The following is a 16,747-nucleotide window of genomic DNA, read 5'->3' as shown; positions in this document are numbered from 1 at the left end:
TATGTTCCTGTATCAAGCAAAAAAAAAAAATCCATTCACATAATCTCATAATACTCTTTATTTTTCTAGTATTTTTCTACCAGTACTTACATTTAACATCTTTCATGTGTCACATAAATAAGATATTAGACTAAAAGTCAGGCTTTAGACTTTTTTTTCTCAAATTCAGAGCAAGAGCATCTAAGCATCTATCAAAAGGTGAATTTCTCCCAGGTGTGCTCCAGACTGCCAGTTTCCACCTGAGGACCCACATCAAGCTCTGACCCCTTCCCTGAAGTCAGCTTTGCTCAAACATCCATCAAGTAACCAGATGAACCTTCTTTCCCCTCTAAAACTTGAGATGACTGGAGTTTACGTGTCTGCAGGAAGTGAGGAAATGGTGACTAGAGGAAATGAAATCGGGCACCTAGATTCGATTTAGGTTTAAGGAGCCACTGCATCGGTTTAAATTTGGCTGCATCACTTTCTCTTCCTCTTCTTAAGCCAAATATAAGAGCAGCAGAGAAGCTTCTTTTTAAAAAAGATAAAAATAACATAAAAAGCTGCTTTGAGGAAAACTGACAAGCAGCTGCAACATTTCACAAATACATCCAGTCAGGGTTTTCCTTTAACAAAATCTTTAAAATCTAGAGCACCTCGACCTCTTTGTTGCCCTGATAATGTACAATTATATTATATAAGGATATTGTGAAAAAGAAACACACTGGAAATGCATCATTAAATAAAAAAAAAAAAAAAAAACCTTTGGAGGTTTTTGGTCTTTTCTAATAAACTGTGATATAACATCTCCTGTCAGAGTCTCCAGTTTAGTTCATCCATGTCCTGCCACAATCCACATTCAGGATCCATTTTCAGGATTTTAAATTAGATTTTTTTTGTCCCAGCGGTCACTGACGTGTTGGGGAATCTGCAATTTCCCCTCATAGCATGTCTGGCTGTGAGCGATGCTGCAGTAAGTTGAGTCATTAAACAACTTCTTCCTCCCGTCAGCCGATCTTTTTAGAATTAATTTTCACCTGCAAACATCAATGCATGCACACAAATTTAAAACACTTTAATCAGTAGCTGTTTAGATTCTTTTTGTCCCTCTTGGCATGCAAGAAAACCCATGAACTGACCCCTTCTCATTTGTGCTTTTTGATTTTCTGAATCTCCTTGGAGCTGAGGATCAGCATGCCGTTCTTGAAGCGACCAAGCTGACCCGAGGGCCCCCCGCCGGAGCCGGAGGACGGCTTCTTCTTGTCTCTGCTGGATGCACAAGCAAAGATATTAACCCCCAAGATTCAGCTTTGTTTAAGTGTCTGACTTAGAGAAGGATGCCAGACCAAAACTATGTTGTGCTCAAGAATAATAATTCTGTACAACATGTTTATTTTATACCGATTCAGTACAGTCCACCGTGTAAATTAGATGGTAGGTTAAACAGGTTTATGCTGCCTGGAAAATCTCAAAGAATAATTTCTCCTCTCATCAGAGAGTTTTCTCACTCACCTTTGATTACTTTGCTTCTTCTTCTTTTTCTTTTTTTCCTACAGAGAAATTATCCACATTACAACAATAACAACAAAATACACATTTTTTTTTTTTTTATCTTTTCTTAAGAGAAACTGTAAAACTGGCTGAAATTCTCACCAGCTGGGCCTCATCCTTTGCGTTTTGCTTCTTTTCCTTGATTTGCTGCTGAAGCATCTTGTAGTTGACATATTCCTTCTTCAGAGGCTGATTAACAGACAACATTTAAGCTGTCAGCAGGTCTGTTAAAGAGCAAAGCAGGTGGGATGCATAAAAACATCTATTTTTCTCACTCTGGCTCCCAGCATCACCGCTCTGTCCTGTTCAAAAACACGCTGCTGCTCCTTCTTGTAGCCTGTGATTCCAAACCGATGGACCTCCAGACGAGCCTGAAGCCGTCATATGCAAACACAGCAGAGGTTAAGTGGGACAGATGTGTAACAGCTATATTAAATCATAGTATTGAATAAGTGAGGTGACAATAAAATCAAGTAAACTGTGATAAAAATCATCACCTTTTCCAAAGTGAGTTCTTGCTGGTCGCTTTGCTGCTTCTCTGTTATCTGGGGCTTCTTGAAGAGAGACAGAAAGATGAGAGCAAATCAGAGGTAACAAGAGTAAAAGAAAAAGAAGAGACAGATAAAAACATAGTTTAAATTTACTATGCACATTAATCACACTGCACACAAGTTAATTAACATTAATTTTATTTAGGTGTAAAATATAAAGAGGCTGCAATCAGACCATATGAAAGCAAGAATGCTGTGATTTGTAGCCTCACCTTAAAAGCTCATGTCACTCCGCTGCTAAAGCTCTTCACTGGCTTCCAGTTGCAGCACGCATCAAATTCAAAGCTCTGCTTCTGGCTTACAAAACAATAACCCAAACGGCTCCGGTCTACCTTCACTCCTTAATCCAGAGCTACACTCCCTCTCGAAACTTACGCTCTACCAGTGAAAGACGCCTAGTGCTCCCACCACAACGTGGCGCAAAATCAGTAGCTAGACTCTTCTCCTCTGTTGTTCCCCGGTGGTGGAACGATCTACCAAACTCTGTCCGATCCGCAGAGTCCGTATCCACTTTTAAGACCAAGCTAAAGACTCAGTTGTTTAAGGAGCATTTCCACATTTAGCTTAACTAAATGAGTCAGAAAGATTTGTCCAGCTTTTTGGCTCAACCAAGTACTGAAGAAGCTGTGTGCACTTATGCCCAAGATGATATTATGTGATGAAATCATGCACTTATGACCAAGTTGATATTGTGTGATGAAATTGTGATCCTGTATTTAAATAAAATGACAAAAAAAAAAAAAAAAAAAAAAAAAACAATTATATGCACTGCACTAGCACTACATGACAGCACCTGGGTCCAACTGGACTCAAAAGCGGTCTGACTATCACTTAATTATGACGTCCCATCTTGTTTGAATTCATGCTTGTGTTGTTCTTCCTCTCAAATGTAAGTCGCTTTGGATAAAAGCGTCTGCTAAATGACTGTAGAATAGAATAGAAAGAAAATACTAGTTAATTTTGTTTAGTTAATTTTTTGGAAACTGGAAAACAGTGAGGGTTTAGCTAGTTGTTTTGCAGCTTGTTCATTTAATGCAACTTGGTAGACAGATGTATTTGCTGTGAATATTCTGAGATAATTACTGCCAATCTTACAGGAGAATAATACCTTTAGAAAACTTTTTATTCCAAAGAAAAGGGGGTTCCTTCAACAGAAAAACCTGCTGCAGAATGTGTACAGTTTATTTTACTCATTGATGTTCACTCTCCTCTATCTGCTGCTGCTTTGAATGACTTTTTTGTTTGTTTATTCCCTTTCAAATAAATATTGATGGTCATGAAATTCAAATATGCTAACTAAATAGCTGAAAATTAGTTAAATGTACAAACTCTGGCACCTGGAAGCAACGTTTGAGACTACCACACAAAAAAAGAAGCTCAGATATGATTAGTGTGACTCTCCTTTTGCAAACATCATAGGCTGTATTCAGTTAGCATCTACATGAATTTATCTATAGTTTTTCATTTGCATGTGTAATTTTATAAAACCAGAACAAAGAGCAACAACGAGCTTAAAGCAGCAGACTTACAGGTGTGTTTCTGGGGGCTGGATTCTGCTTAGTTTTTAGTTTCTTTCTGGGGTCCTGAAAGGTGACTACCTCTACCCGGTTCTCCTGCTGGATGGTTGGACCTGAGTTTAAAAAAAATGAGTTAAAGAGTAAATGAACAATGGAAATTATCTGCACACATGATTTCTTGAAATAAATGAGCATGTAAACAGGTTACATGACTCTATGTGAGGCTCGCTACCTGTATGATACATTTGTGATGGTTGCTGTTGGTGGTGAGCAGAAAGATTTTCTGTTCTGCTGTCTTCACTGTCACAGCTGACATCATTTACTGCGTGGAGCGCCTCTTCTTCCTCTTCATCACATCTTTTTCGTTTTTTCTTCTTTTGGGACTTGAGCTTCTTTTTAGGTGCTGATCCTGCATCAAGCATGAAGTAAAACGTCACTGCATCCCTATAACAGCTTATTTACACGATTTAGTTATGTGCTCCTGGCATAATTTCTCTGGTAAATGAACAAGAGTGGTGCAAGTAATTCTACCTTCAGATTCAAATGTTCGCCTTTACTCAAACTGTTTAAAAAGAGCACTGGTTGATATTTAGTATAAACCAGGAGTATGAGATTTGTGGTGGTGTTGCAAGATAAATACTAAGGGTTAAAACAGCTTTCCCTTATGGATTCAGGCCCCAGAATTAAATAAATAAATAATAAACTGATGATTTAAATATTCATGAAAACAGCCATTATTGTGGGGCTGTTGTAATAGAATTTAATTAGAAATTAAAGGTGACATGGCTTTGTACGTTACCACAGTCTTTTAGCACATATATATACTTCAAGAGGATGGTTAATTTATTCATTACGGGATATATGTAAGTATTAAAAACGTTAGTGAATGTCTCATATATTAAACTTTACTTTCCGACCAAAGGAGGAATGCATAATACTTTGTGTTATCTGCGACTCGTCAGCTTTGATCGTTAGCTAACGACCACTGTGAATAGAAAACCAATATTGGTTTAGCAGTTCTGACGAAACCAGTATTGCGTGAAGCACAAAAAATGCATAAGTTTGTGTTGTGCCAGCAGACTGATATAAAAGAAAATAACAAGATACAACATCTATTTTCAGATACAAAGCCAGTCTTTCAACGTGTCTAGTAAAGCTAGCATTAGCTAATAGGCTAACTACACTTACCAAAGTCATAAAGCTTATCCAGAACCCGTTCAAGAAACAAACAATCCTCATCATCTCCTCCGTTTGTCTCTAAACTCATTCTAAGCTAATAATACAAGCAGACATATATATGAAAAAATATTTTGTGTTTAACTTCTCATTATGAATGACAACAAACTACACGCACATGTGACAACACGGTTCGACCGGTGTTTTGTCGAGGCCAGCTTCCCCGTCGAGATCCGTTTCCCCTCCAGCTCCGCTGAAGTCTCGTCCCGTCCACACCGGAAGAATGTGTGTTCTCGAAAAAAAAAGCTTATTATTATTTTTTATTTACATCAAATTTATGTCGCTAACAATAACAAATAATGTAATGCACATAAACACACATAAACTTTAGAATTAAGGTTTTAGGCGAAAATGGTTGTTTTTTAAATTACATGTCATTTTAAAATAAAATAAATGAATAATGTGGTAGCCTTATATCCTAAAATTTCCATAGTCACACGTCCTGATGGACAGTCGCGGAGCAGAGGGGGAACAAACCTCGACGGGAAACTGAAATCGACACAACACCGGGTTGGCTCTTCGGCACCCGTAGGTGAAAAAGCACGGACATAAAAATACTACGGAAACCTCAGTTCACACGCCCATGTGAAGTTCTCCAGGATGTTATTAGTGAGTAGTACTATTAAAAAAGCTGGGCGGCTGAAATAGTTATACACATATAACGTCACCGGATGCCACATCTGTATCGTTGCACATTTTGATAGAGAATGGCGTCTAATGCTGTTTATTCGGTATGTATGCTGTATTTGCTAGATGGCTAAGCTAGCTCTCAGCTGTCGCTCTGCCCTGTACTAGGTATTTGACATTCCATTCAAACAGATTCATACTACATTCTTGCTTTAAGTGCCCACCGTTTAAAGCTACTGATTTTTACCCGAAGTTGACTTAGACAAAAAGATAAAGGTTTTGCAAAATTATTTTTTTTAGCTGTAGCTAATGAGTTTATGTAATTATTGCTGCTGTGCGTGGTTGTAGTTTTTCCAGTTTAACTGATTTCCTCCTTTACCAAACTTAAACTGTAACCTTTAACCTGCCATAGTTTTCCAAACTAATTAAGTGCAACTTTGATATGCCTAAGTATTACCTTTCTTTACAACTACTACTGCTGGACTGACATATTTTAAGTTTACTGAAGTGTTAGAATAAACAAACATCAATAAAGTCTGTTTTTTCACACAATTTTTATTTTTAATAGCATAAAGATCCTATGCTGAAGAAAAGAGATGATTTTGAAGACATTTTGGAAGAGAGAAGGAATTCCAGTGACCTGAGATACGCTCTCAAATGTTACACCCCTGCTCTGTACAAAGGGCTGACTCCCTGCACAGCCAGCGAGCTGAAGACCATGGTGCTGCACTCTGATCATCTACATTACGTCATCAATCAGGTGATTAGCCTGGTTATACTGTCTTATTTCTTCAGGCTTACAGTATGTTGACCACAGGGTTAAAATCGAATATTTGCAAGTTTAAGATAAAACACTTTTCATGCAGTTAGTTCTTATATTGTTTTATATTGTATCAGTGACTGAGGATTTCTACACCACTCTTACTTTATACAAGAATTTGGAAAGTAGTTTTGTGTAAACTACAGCATAAATGCTTTCCTTTACTTGCAAATTGCTTCCTTTTGATAGCATTAACACGAACAGTATTACAAATATTAAAGAGCTGTTTGTGTATTCATTGTAATGAACAGGGTTTCTGTAATGATTATACTTAAAATGTGGTTTGAGCTGCATCTGAATTGTAGTTTAAAACCCCTTGCTCTTTCAGTCACAGTATATTAAACACATTGAATAAATCTGCCTTGACTGACAAAAAATGATTAGCTCTGTGTTGATAAATTTATTAAAATCAACTGATTTAGACATTCAGATAAGAGTACAACGCAAATGTGATTTGTAGGTGGACCCCTACTTATAATATATGTGAACTCTGCCTCCATCATAACAATTGTTATAAAAATTCACAAGCCTTGAAAACTAGTCTTTCTAAAGACCTCTTGTAATTTATCCTCACTAGTGTGTTTTTATTGTGTTTGCCTTGTGTCTTATTTTAAATTGTCTAGGTTTCCAAAGAAACAGGGGTGACTGCAGATGAAGTCCAGGAAGAGGCGTCGGACATCTTGGAGGAGATGGCTCAACGCTTGCAGCTCAGCACAGTTCGCTTTTTTGCCTTCACTCTCAGCAAAATCTTTAAAACTTTGTTCAGGAGCATCTGTGTAAATGAAGAGGGCATCCAGAGAGTAAGTATTTAGTAACACACACACACACTCAAATGGACACATCTAACCTGTGTTTGCATTGTTAGCTCCAGCTAGCCATTCAGGAGCACCCGGTTGTTCTCCTACCGAGTCACCGCAGCTACATGGACTTCCTGCTGATGTCATACATCCTGTACACCTACGACTTGGCTCTACCTGTTATTGCTGCAGGCATGGGTGAGCAGAGGATAGAACATGTGTCTCAGTTTTGTTATTCTGCCTCACTGTGAGTTTGAAACACCATGAAGTTTGCACATGAACTCAGAACCCGTGTTTCCCTGCAGACTTCATGGGGATGAAGTTTGTTGGGGAGATGCTGCGAATGTCTGGAGCTTTCTTTATTCGGAGGTCGTTCGGTGGGGACAAGCTGTACTGGGCCGTCTTCTCAGAGTACGTCAAGACCATGCTGAAGGTAAACAAGCTCCATCTTTAGCTCTCTGCTCTCAGTTATCATCTAATGGGTACAGAGATGTGACATTTTTATGGTCCTTCTTTTTTTTTCTCCAGTATTTTGCATTATTAATGCAAAGATTTTTCCTCTTTTTCCACTGAATGTTTTCCACTAGAACGGATTTGCTCCAGTTGAATTTTTCCTTGAGGGAACCAGAAGTCGAACATCCAAATCTTTGACTCCAAAGCTAGGTAACTGACAAGACATCGTATGCATAGACCCTCACAAGACTGTCAGATACTGTTTTAAACAGCTTTTGTGTGCTTCAGGTCTGTTGAATATAGTGATGGACCCATTCCTTAAAGGGGAAGTGTTTGACATCAGCCTGGTCCCAGTCAGTATCAGCTATGAGAGGGTCTTGGAGGAAGCTCTCTACGCCAGAGAAATGCTGGGTGTGCCAAAGCCCAAAGAGTCCACTTCTGTGAGTTATTTAAACATCTGATCTGCATTATATGATAAAGACAGGAAAAAAAGATGTCTTTTCTTTTTGGCCCTTAAACCAGCAGAAAAACTGAACTTTATTAAGATAAAATAAAAACATAATTAGAGATTCTATAAAAGAGTGACTGATTTGTTATCAGTTTGTATTTTTATAGTTTATGAGCTGTCAGAGATCTTTTTAAAGCTCTGTGAAGATATTATTTGATGCTTTTGTGGCTGTAAATGCTAGTAATTGTTAATATTTACATGAGCCTTGTTTGTTTCCGTAGGGTCTGTTTAAAGCCAGGAAAGTCCTCAGTGAAGACTACGGCAGCATCCACGTGTACTTTGGTCAACCTGTGTCTGTCAGAAGTTTAGCGGAGGGAAGAGTTAACCGTTGCCAGTTCAACCTGGTACCGAGGTACGGTAGATGGACACAAAACAAATGGTCTGATTTTTTTTTTTTTTTTTTCTTGTTGATTGTGACCAGCTGTTTCTAATTAATGCTAATGAAATGCTTACATGTAGACTAATACAGATGTTGTGAATCCCCTACAGAATAATTTAGCCTAAAAATCCACATTTTCCTGTCTATTTTATTTGTTCTGTTTTGAATTCAAATAATTTAAATTTTTTTTTTTTTTTTAAATGTCTTTACTATTTCCAGCCAAACGTTCCTGTTTTAGTTTGCATCCTGTTGATGTTTTAATTCAAACTGATCACGTTCCTCCTTGTTGGGTTGCATTGTTTTTTTTCTTTGAATGGTCAGGATGTTTCCTCTATGAGCTTTTTGCAGCTTAAGGGATGACTTACAAAACAGACTGACATCGAGTTTTTCATTTCCAGACATATTCCCAGGAGGTCCGGAGAGGAAATCATCAGCTTTGTCAATGACTCAGCCTACAGGCTGGTTCGAGCTCAGGAGGAGAACATGGTCCTGAAGCCCTGGGTCCTCCTGGCTTCCCTGCTGCTCCAGAACCAAGCTGCAGTGGAGAAGCAGGGGATGCCGCTGGAAGAGCTGACCGAAGAAGCTCTGTGGCTCAGAGACCTCGCTCGGCAATATGGAGCCTTCCTCCACTGGCCTGGTACAGTACCGTCAGTGTTACTGACTTCAAGACAATGAAGACTCTGTCCAGCAATGAGACGACTAACAAGAAGCTACTGTTAACATGATGTTTGAGCATAATCTTGGTATAAACTAAACTATTGTCTTGTTAGTTCAGAATTTTTGCAGGTGATCATTTTTACATTTAAGATCCATTCAGCAAAATAAAAAAAAGTAATTAAAATAGTTTTTTTTGCATGCAAATGAAGTGCATTCAACTACTTATATTTGATTAAAAATGGATTGTGATGTTAGAAAGGCGTGCTACAACTAGGGATGTCACCATTATGTTTTATTTATTTATAATTTTTTTACAATTACATGATTTCACAATTGTTTGTGGCACAATTAATGCAGCCATCCTCTAAATTCTAAGCTTGAAAATGGTTCGAATCTTCATAAATAAGGTGGAAAAGAAGTGTTTTTTTGTATTCTGTGGCCTTAAAATAAGTTTCTCTTGCCGAGACAATGCCGAATTCAGATTTTTGATATGGCATGAGTAATAACTTTGTAGCTTATACATTAATATGTAAAAAAGATTAAAATAGATAAAGCATTTGAATTAATTGGCGCATAATAATCGTGGTAATCATTTCATGATTATTTTTTTTGACAATAATTGTACCAAGAAAATCTGTTATCGTGACGTATTTAGCTACAAATAACTCCTAAATACACATAAGTTGGTTGATGCATCGATCAAGAACTTTGCTTTCTTTTGTCCTCTCTGTAGTCACAGATCCAGTCTTTTCTCCTCCTTCTACTCATCCTGTTCTATCATGATTTCTTTTCCTTCTCCTCAGACCATGTTTCTCCCTCTGAGGTGGTTTCATCCAGTCTTTCCCTTCATCAAGGACTCGTCAGGGTCTCTGAGGGAAGAGTCCAGCTGGCTTTGGAGCAAGGTTTGTTTCTCCCAAAAGCCCAGAAAACCTCGTAACACACTTACAGTAATGTAGTCATTATAAATTAAGGCAATTTTGATTTAGAAAGTTGCCCTCAGTCGTCACCACAGTATGACTTTTCCATGTGCTTGTGTATCAGAAGTAACACTTAGTTTTTTCAGCTAGAAATACCTACAAAATGTACCAAAAATGGTCCAGAAATGCATAAAACTGAAAGAAATTTAATGTTGTTTTGTAGCAGTCAGACAAGCTGGAGCAGTGGAACCTCATAATGCCATCACACCAGAGGAGGAGCTGTTGAGCCAGGCAGTGATCATACTCTCATGCGCCTCCTATAGAAACCAGGGGCTGCATGTCTTCCTCCGACCGGCTCTCCTAGCCTCAGCCATCCACACAGCATCCTCCAACAAGAAACGTAAGGCTGACACTCTTTTGCTGCTCTTCCTCCATATGTTAGCAAAGAAGAGTAAGCTACGGTTTCACATGACTTTCTTTATTTTAAATCATATAAAGTAATACTGTACATTCATTTAAAGTGCCGAAAAAACTGTAAACATTAAGAAATAAATGCATTTATTATAGTTCAGGGTATGACATGCTGGATCAGCCTGTTGTTTGATTTCAATTAGCATGTGCTAATCTACATGCAATTGTGTGTGTTTTCCAGATGATGTCTACAACAGCTTCAGCTTTCTGAGGAACATGTTCTCCAATGAGTTCATCCTCTGTCCTGGAGCTGCCGTGCAGGTGAGGAGAACCTTCATGTGCAGCACGGCTTAATGGACAAATGATTTCATGCCAAGGTTTACTTATTTCTTTACATGTCTGGTTGTTGTTGTGTGTTGTAGGACTTTGAGGAGGCTTGCTACCTCCTGGCAAAGAGCAAAGTTCTGCAGATAAACCAGCAGGAGATTCTGGTTACAGAAAGAGGACACAGGACACTGGCCTTCCTCAGCAGTATGCTTGATCCTTTTCTACAGGGATACCAGGTGAGAGTTGCATCATGTTTTGTGTGCAGAAAGGCCAACTGCAAGAGAAAACAAACAAACAAAGTTCATTTCACCTTAGACTGTGGATAAAATAACCATGTAGCTACTGTGTTGTGGCTAAAGTGTGACAAAGAGTGACCCACTCAAACTTTTTCCGCTCGCTGCACTGGGTTCCCTACACAAAACTTAGGAGCAAAACACAAGATCTTTACTGTAATGCGTTGACATGTTTCAGTTCTTTCATTCTCAGTTCAGATCAAACATCCTGGAAAAATGTCAAATTAAAATAGTCGTTAAAGAAGATCATGAAGTTTAACAGCTTGTTTTTTAACCACAAGTTTACTGTCATTTCACGGGTTTGGTATGCTCTTCATCTTATCGTTTGCTTACTCAACCGGTGAGACGGGCAGGTGAGCCCTGACCGACTCTCGTGCTCCATACACAGCAACGATTATGGCATTTAGGGCGGTACACCTGTGAAACGGTAATACAGGAGTACTGGGATGAGCTCAGGGGGGACAGAAACCTCCTGTGGAGCAGAAAAAACTAGCTGGATTTTGATTTTCAGTAAGATTTCAGACTGGAAGTGAAGCTTCACCATCCAGCTGACTTTTTGACCATCAGAAAAGAAAAGATGGGAGGCGTCAGGGATGGCTGGCTCATGGCTTTGCTCATCCATGTCGGCTCATCCTGTTAGTGATTTGCTTGTGTGGCATGTTTAAAGTTTTGATTTGGATTTAAATGTCGGAAGACATTGAGAACGGTAGATGGAAAAACATAGCATTCCTTTCTTTGCATTGTGTTTACCTGGTAACTCTGTTTCATGTCAGGAAGCATAATTACACCTGCTTGATTCCACATTTTCTTCATTAACTCAGGACTGTCGCACCAAAGCAGGTTACAAATGCTGTTGTTTTTTTCTAAAATAAACCATAGTAATTCCAAATGCCAATAAAACAAAAACAAATAAAAGATATATGATCTAAGACAGCTCAGAAACCATGATAATATTTTAATCAATAGCTCTGCAATCAACCCGACACACACCTACAAGTACACAGGAATAATCATTGATGAAAGCTGGCTCTTAGAATTCAGGCTGAGGTTTGGAGTTGCTGAAAAGAGCATGCTGTTATTCTGTAAAGCATCATTAGACACAGCATAACGGCTTTACATGGCTCCCTACAATCCATCTATGATGCAAACGTAATAAACTCAGCACACAGATTACTAACCCAACACACGTCCTCCATCCAGAATAAACAGTTTAGTCAGTTAATGCATAAGCATCGTTTAAAACTCTCATTTTTCCTTCATCCATATCACCCTAAACAGCTGCAGTCGCTACAGCCCTCAGTTTAGGAAGTAGATATATATCTTACATTACTTATATCCTTCTTATCTTTTATATCTCCACTTGATTATTCAGTATTTTATTTGTACTTTTACCTGCATTTTTAGGGTGTTTACTTATCAGCATGTTTTAGGTTTTTACTGAGTTTTTAAAATTTATTTAATTAATTAATATATATAATTTAATTTAATTACATAGGGTTGGATAATATGAACATTTTGCACTGTGGCTGTTTTACTGTTTCTTCTTCTTTTTTTTTGTCATGTGTTTGAAACTGTGCTCTAATGAATGCTGTAATGCCGTTGCACCAACACTTTTTGTTTTGCTAGATATGTCCAAATATATTTTATTTTATTTATATATAAATGAGTGTTTGTCTGACAGGGACAGTTGCATTGTATTTAGGAATTCTAGCCATGGCTAATTTGTGCGTGGTTAGGCTTTTTAAGAGAATAATTCAGCTTTTATATGAACATTTATCCTTGTGGATGAGTTTATGTTCTGCTCCTGCACACTTCACCCAGACGCCACTCTGGAGTTATCTCCTGTGGCGAGAATGCATCTGGCTCAGACGACGTCCTGCTGTCTGTACAAGCATGAAAGGGCAGCAGCATCTCAAGTTGATGTGTGAAAAGCTTTTTAAAAGTCGCATGTTTGTGTGTGTGTGTGTGTGGCCCCAGGTGGTGTGTAGGTTCCTGTGTGAGGAGACAACAGAAGGCCTGACGGAGAAGCAGTTTGTTCCTGCTGTCCAGAAGTTTATCATCAAACATCTTCTAACAGGTTTTCCCTTCTTTTTTTTTTTTGTCACAATTTTTCCTTTTTCTCCAGAGATCCTTTTGTCTCTTTGTTTGTGATAAAAGTTGTTTGAGTTGTTTGGCTGTTTTTTCAGGCAGATTAAGATACGCTGAGGTGTTGTCATCAGACCTCCAGAAGAACGCTCTGGCAGCTTTGCTGAGACTTGGAGCTGTTCAGAAACTCAAAGGGTGTGTTGTTTTTCTGTCATCTGGTTGTTTCCGGTTAATTTTATTTGTTTGTTTGTTGTAGATGAGAAAAAAAAAACACAAGGTTGAAACCCAGTACTCTACTGAGAGTAATGAACAATACCAAAGAAGAGAAAACTGCGTATATAGTACAACAAACACACCTGCAGCCCAGTTAAAGACGTCTGCATTTTATCCACTTCACCTTTGGTTTTCAAATTCCATACCTAACAGTGTCTCATCACAGCCAAGATTCTCCAATAAACGAATAGTCTGTAGTGACTCATTCTTTGTGCTTCACTGTTTTTACTCCAGAGGAGAGGAACCGGGGATGCTGACGGTCAATGAGGTGATGGTGAACTCTCTGGAAGACACTCTGGGTAAGCAACAAGCCGTCTGAGTTCATATCGGTTCAGTTCTCGCCAGGCGATTGGAACAAATCTCCCATTTGTCTATTTGTCCAGGAGGAAAACTCCCGACTCAGAAGGCTCTCGCCGCTCGCCTCTAAGTCAGTGACCCCATTAGCCAAAGGGATGGTCTGTGTCGCTCCCGTGTACGTGGAATGGTACAAATCTGCTCGGTGAACTATAAACGCAGCCAAAACTCACTGAAGTCTGTGAGAGATGAAACAAAAGAGTTGCATCTGGAAACAACTCAGCCTCCTTTTTACTGATATTTTCTACTATTTCACTATCTGTCCTCCTTTTTCAAAATGTCTCTCTCAGACTTTTCTCTTATCAGTCCTTTTTTATAACCCTACATTAAACCGGATGACGAGTGAAGCATTTAAAGGTGTCATTTTAAGCTCATTCAGCTTATCAGACTCTTTGCTATGAGCTCTGTTTGTGCCAGCCTCACCCAGAAAAGTGGCCATTCACATGTTTCCTCTAACACTCAAGCTTTGCCTTCTTCTTGTTTTTCTTTTGTGTCTGTCCTTTTTCTGTCAGCCATATACTCCTTTCAGCACTTTTTAACAAATGTGGTGTGGACCTCTAACTTAACTTTCTGTCTGAAATCTGTCGTGTCCCTTTGTTTGCGCTTGCACTCTGCAGTCTCTGTTTGTGAACTTGTCACAGATGCAAGGCCTGACTTAAGGATAGCTTGTTTCAAGTACCTTTTTTTCTTTCTTATGATTTAAACTCCTTGGTTTGGGTTTTCCACCCATCATCAGGTCCTTTTGCCAAAACTGTGCAACACAGATTAAGTGGTGTATTCATCGTTGCCTACACAGAGGAGATAACTGCTACAAGTCTAATGCCAGTGTCATTAAGTTGCCAAACTCTTGATAAAGCTGAAGCTGCACCAAAGAAACAATGTTGAAGTTTTTGTTTTGTAGGAAGAATTTTCATGTTGTCTTTAGAGTAGTTACTGAAGTTGTCAAAGTCAGCTCTTTTAATGGTGTTAAATTTGTCTTTATATTTGCTTATTTATAATTCAAACTTGATATACTTTTGTTACATAGGAAGGAAGAAAAAGGAAAAAGAGATTAAAATAACATTTGAACTCAGAGGATTTCTGATGAAATGTCACTGAAGTAGAACCATTGATTTTAAGACTCAGGGTGACACGTTTGAAGTGTCGGTAGGTGTGCAACTTTGTTCCTCTACAACATCTCTAAATGAACAGTAGATTAGTTTAAAAATCCCCGGATTAGTTATTTATTTGGTGGATACCTGACATGAAATCCCATTTGAGTGTCAGCAGCTGATTGATGTTTTACAGGAAGGCTGAGCTGCTTTAGATATTATTTAAAAAACAAGATTAAAACCAAGTCATCATATGTAAATATGGCATTAATGTCTTATGTCCTTATAGCCTTGTGTGTATGTGTAAATTAGCCAGAAGTACCTTCATTCATTCACAAATCTCGGTGTTTATGACGTTCCTCCAGATTTTGCCTTTAATACAGTAAAAATGAAAGTTGGAAAAACAAATCAGCTGGCTAACTAATTATTGACCATCAGCTTATTGTTAGCAAACACCAAACTAATAGAAAATTGTGTGATATCCATTGTTGATGGATCCACTTCCTAACAATTTTTTTGCCACTGATGGTAATGCCTCCTTCCTTTAAACTAGATGGAAAAATATACAATTGGTCTTTTAATGACTGATAAAGTTTCTAGAAATGTGTTGATTAAATTCTGGATGTGGCCTGTACTTTACACCATACAAAGCTTGTTTGGAAAAGAAACGTAGGATGATGCTCATGGTTTTTAGTTCTCTGTTATTGTTGGAGTTCTTAAAGTGAGTACTAAAGTAGCACTAGGCAACTTTTATGAAAATAAAAATATGGATATGAGACTCATTTTAATGGCTCAGTGACATATTTTATGTACATTCCTGGAGTCGTCATTGACAGGCAGCATCCTGAGGCTGAGAAAACGAGCTTTACCACTTTGTGGTAAACATCATGCTACAGCACGTTTTTAACATACTGCGTCTCACACAAGCTGCTCTTCTGAACATGCTGAGTCATCTCTTGCGTTTCTTTGATAAATCAGCATTCAAAATTGTCAGTGTATTAATATCCCAAACTCGGATGTAATGTGGTTTTCCAGGCTGGAACACAAAGTTGTGAAGTGCGGTTTCTCACTTCTCGGGATGCTGCTGGGCAGCGACGTCTCCAGGGATGTACATATTAAGTGCTACTGTGCCATCAAAACAAGTCAGAAACATTCAAGTTTAAGGTCAGATGGCACATAAAGCAACTTTAAAGAACCAGCAACAAACATGGGCTTAAATAAAATCCATATATTAAGACAAAGGGGATAAAAATGAATCTATTTTAGTTTCAGCCAAATGAAAAGTGCCCTAAAACATAAATTCACTCCATATACTGAAGCTAGATTTACCCTCCATTTTATAACTAGCCTATCATTTACTTTGTTCATGTTGGTTGCCAAGACGACAAGGCCACTTGTAAAAGCTGAAACTCTTTTTGTTATTGAGTTTAACTCGCCCAGCAAAGCAGCTCTGCAATAAAAAAATTTTCATGGAAGAAAAATCTGCTCGTTCACGCATCATCAAGAGTTCAGGTCTGCTGTGTTGCTTTTTTCATGGGTGTTTTGTTTTTATAATGTGAGTTTTTGGTTTCTCTGTGTACATGTGTACTTATGGTGTTATAATGCTGAATGTACAGGCTGATGAAACACAAAAGCATGTAATAATAAATCATTTTGAGATACAACTCTGTGCCCTGGCTGTGATGATCCGAGCGATTTCTGTCCGCTCCGTCACCGTGTTTGTTCCACATTCGGCTCTCTTGTGGCTCAGATAGTAGAGAAAAATATCTCTGTACCTGATTGAAACATGAAGTGCTGATATTTGATAAAACTGGTGTATTAATGCAACCCATCACAACAAATTTGAGCTTTATAAAGTCCAAGTTCAACAACTGATTCTCCATGTGCAGATGTTTAGTCACAGTGTAGGTCTTCACCTCAC

The 16,747-nt window shown here is 38.4% G+C and overlaps 2 protein-coding genes across 4 annotated transcripts; one reads left to right on the top strand and one right to left on the bottom strand.

Moving 5' to 3' along the window:
• Window positions 1-37: 37 nt before the first annotated feature.
• On the bottom strand, window positions 38-5,057 carry c22h1orf131 (chromosome 22 C1orf131 homolog). 3 transcript variants are annotated; one of them, XM_041975240.1, is made up of 9 exons: window positions 4,787-5,057; window positions 3,831-4,007; window positions 3,611-3,711; window positions 2,028-2,081; window positions 1,806-1,901; window positions 1,633-1,719; window positions 1,492-1,529; window positions 1,119-1,248; window positions 38-1,016 (listed from the first exon to the last, which is right to left on the bottom strand). In XM_041975240.1, exons 1-8 carry the CDS (start codon window positions 4,863-4,865, stop codon window positions 1,125-1,127), a joined length of 756 nt encoding a protein of 251 aa, XP_041831174.1. In that variant the 5' UTR covers window positions 4,866-5,057; the 3' UTR covers window positions 38-1,016; window positions 1,119-1,124. The 3 variants fall into 3 exon arrangements, with proteins under 3 accessions (XP_041831174.1, XP_041831173.1, XP_041831172.1); XM_041975239.1 differs by having other exon boundaries at window positions 1,119-1,245; window positions 2,028-2,084; window positions 4,787-5,055; XM_041975238.1 differs by having other exon boundaries at window positions 2,028-2,084; window positions 4,787-5,053.
• A 289-nt stretch (window positions 5,058-5,346) lies between these two features.
• gnpat (glyceronephosphate O-acyltransferase) lies at window positions 5,347-16,490 on the top strand. The gene is made up of 17 exons (XM_041975235.1): window positions 5,347-5,565; window positions 6,030-6,221; window positions 6,905-7,081; window positions 7,147-7,276; window positions 7,384-7,511; window positions 7,666-7,741; window positions 7,820-7,971; window positions 8,261-8,391; window positions 8,817-9,055; window positions 9,879-9,977; window positions 10,216-10,392; window positions 10,645-10,724; window positions 10,826-10,966; window positions 13,001-13,100; window positions 13,210-13,303; window positions 13,616-13,680; window positions 13,765-16,490. Exons 1-17 carry the CDS (start codon window positions 5,542-5,544, stop codon window positions 13,806-13,808), a joined length of 2,049 nt encoding a protein of 682 aa, XP_041831169.1. The 5' UTR covers window positions 5,347-5,541; the 3' UTR covers window positions 13,809-16,490.
• Window positions 16,491-16,747: the final 257 nt, after the last annotated feature.

The sequence above is a fragment of the Melanotaenia boesemani genome, chromosome 22, assembly GCF_017639745.1.
Source record: "Melanotaenia boesemani isolate fMelBoe1 chromosome 22, fMelBoe1.pri, whole genome shotgun sequence".
NCBI lineage: Eukaryota > Metazoa > Chordata > Actinopteri > Atheriniformes > Melanotaeniidae > Melanotaenia > Melanotaenia boesemani.
The sequence above is the reverse complement of the archived record's forward strand: the minus strand, read 5'-3'. Positions and strand labels throughout refer to the sequence as shown.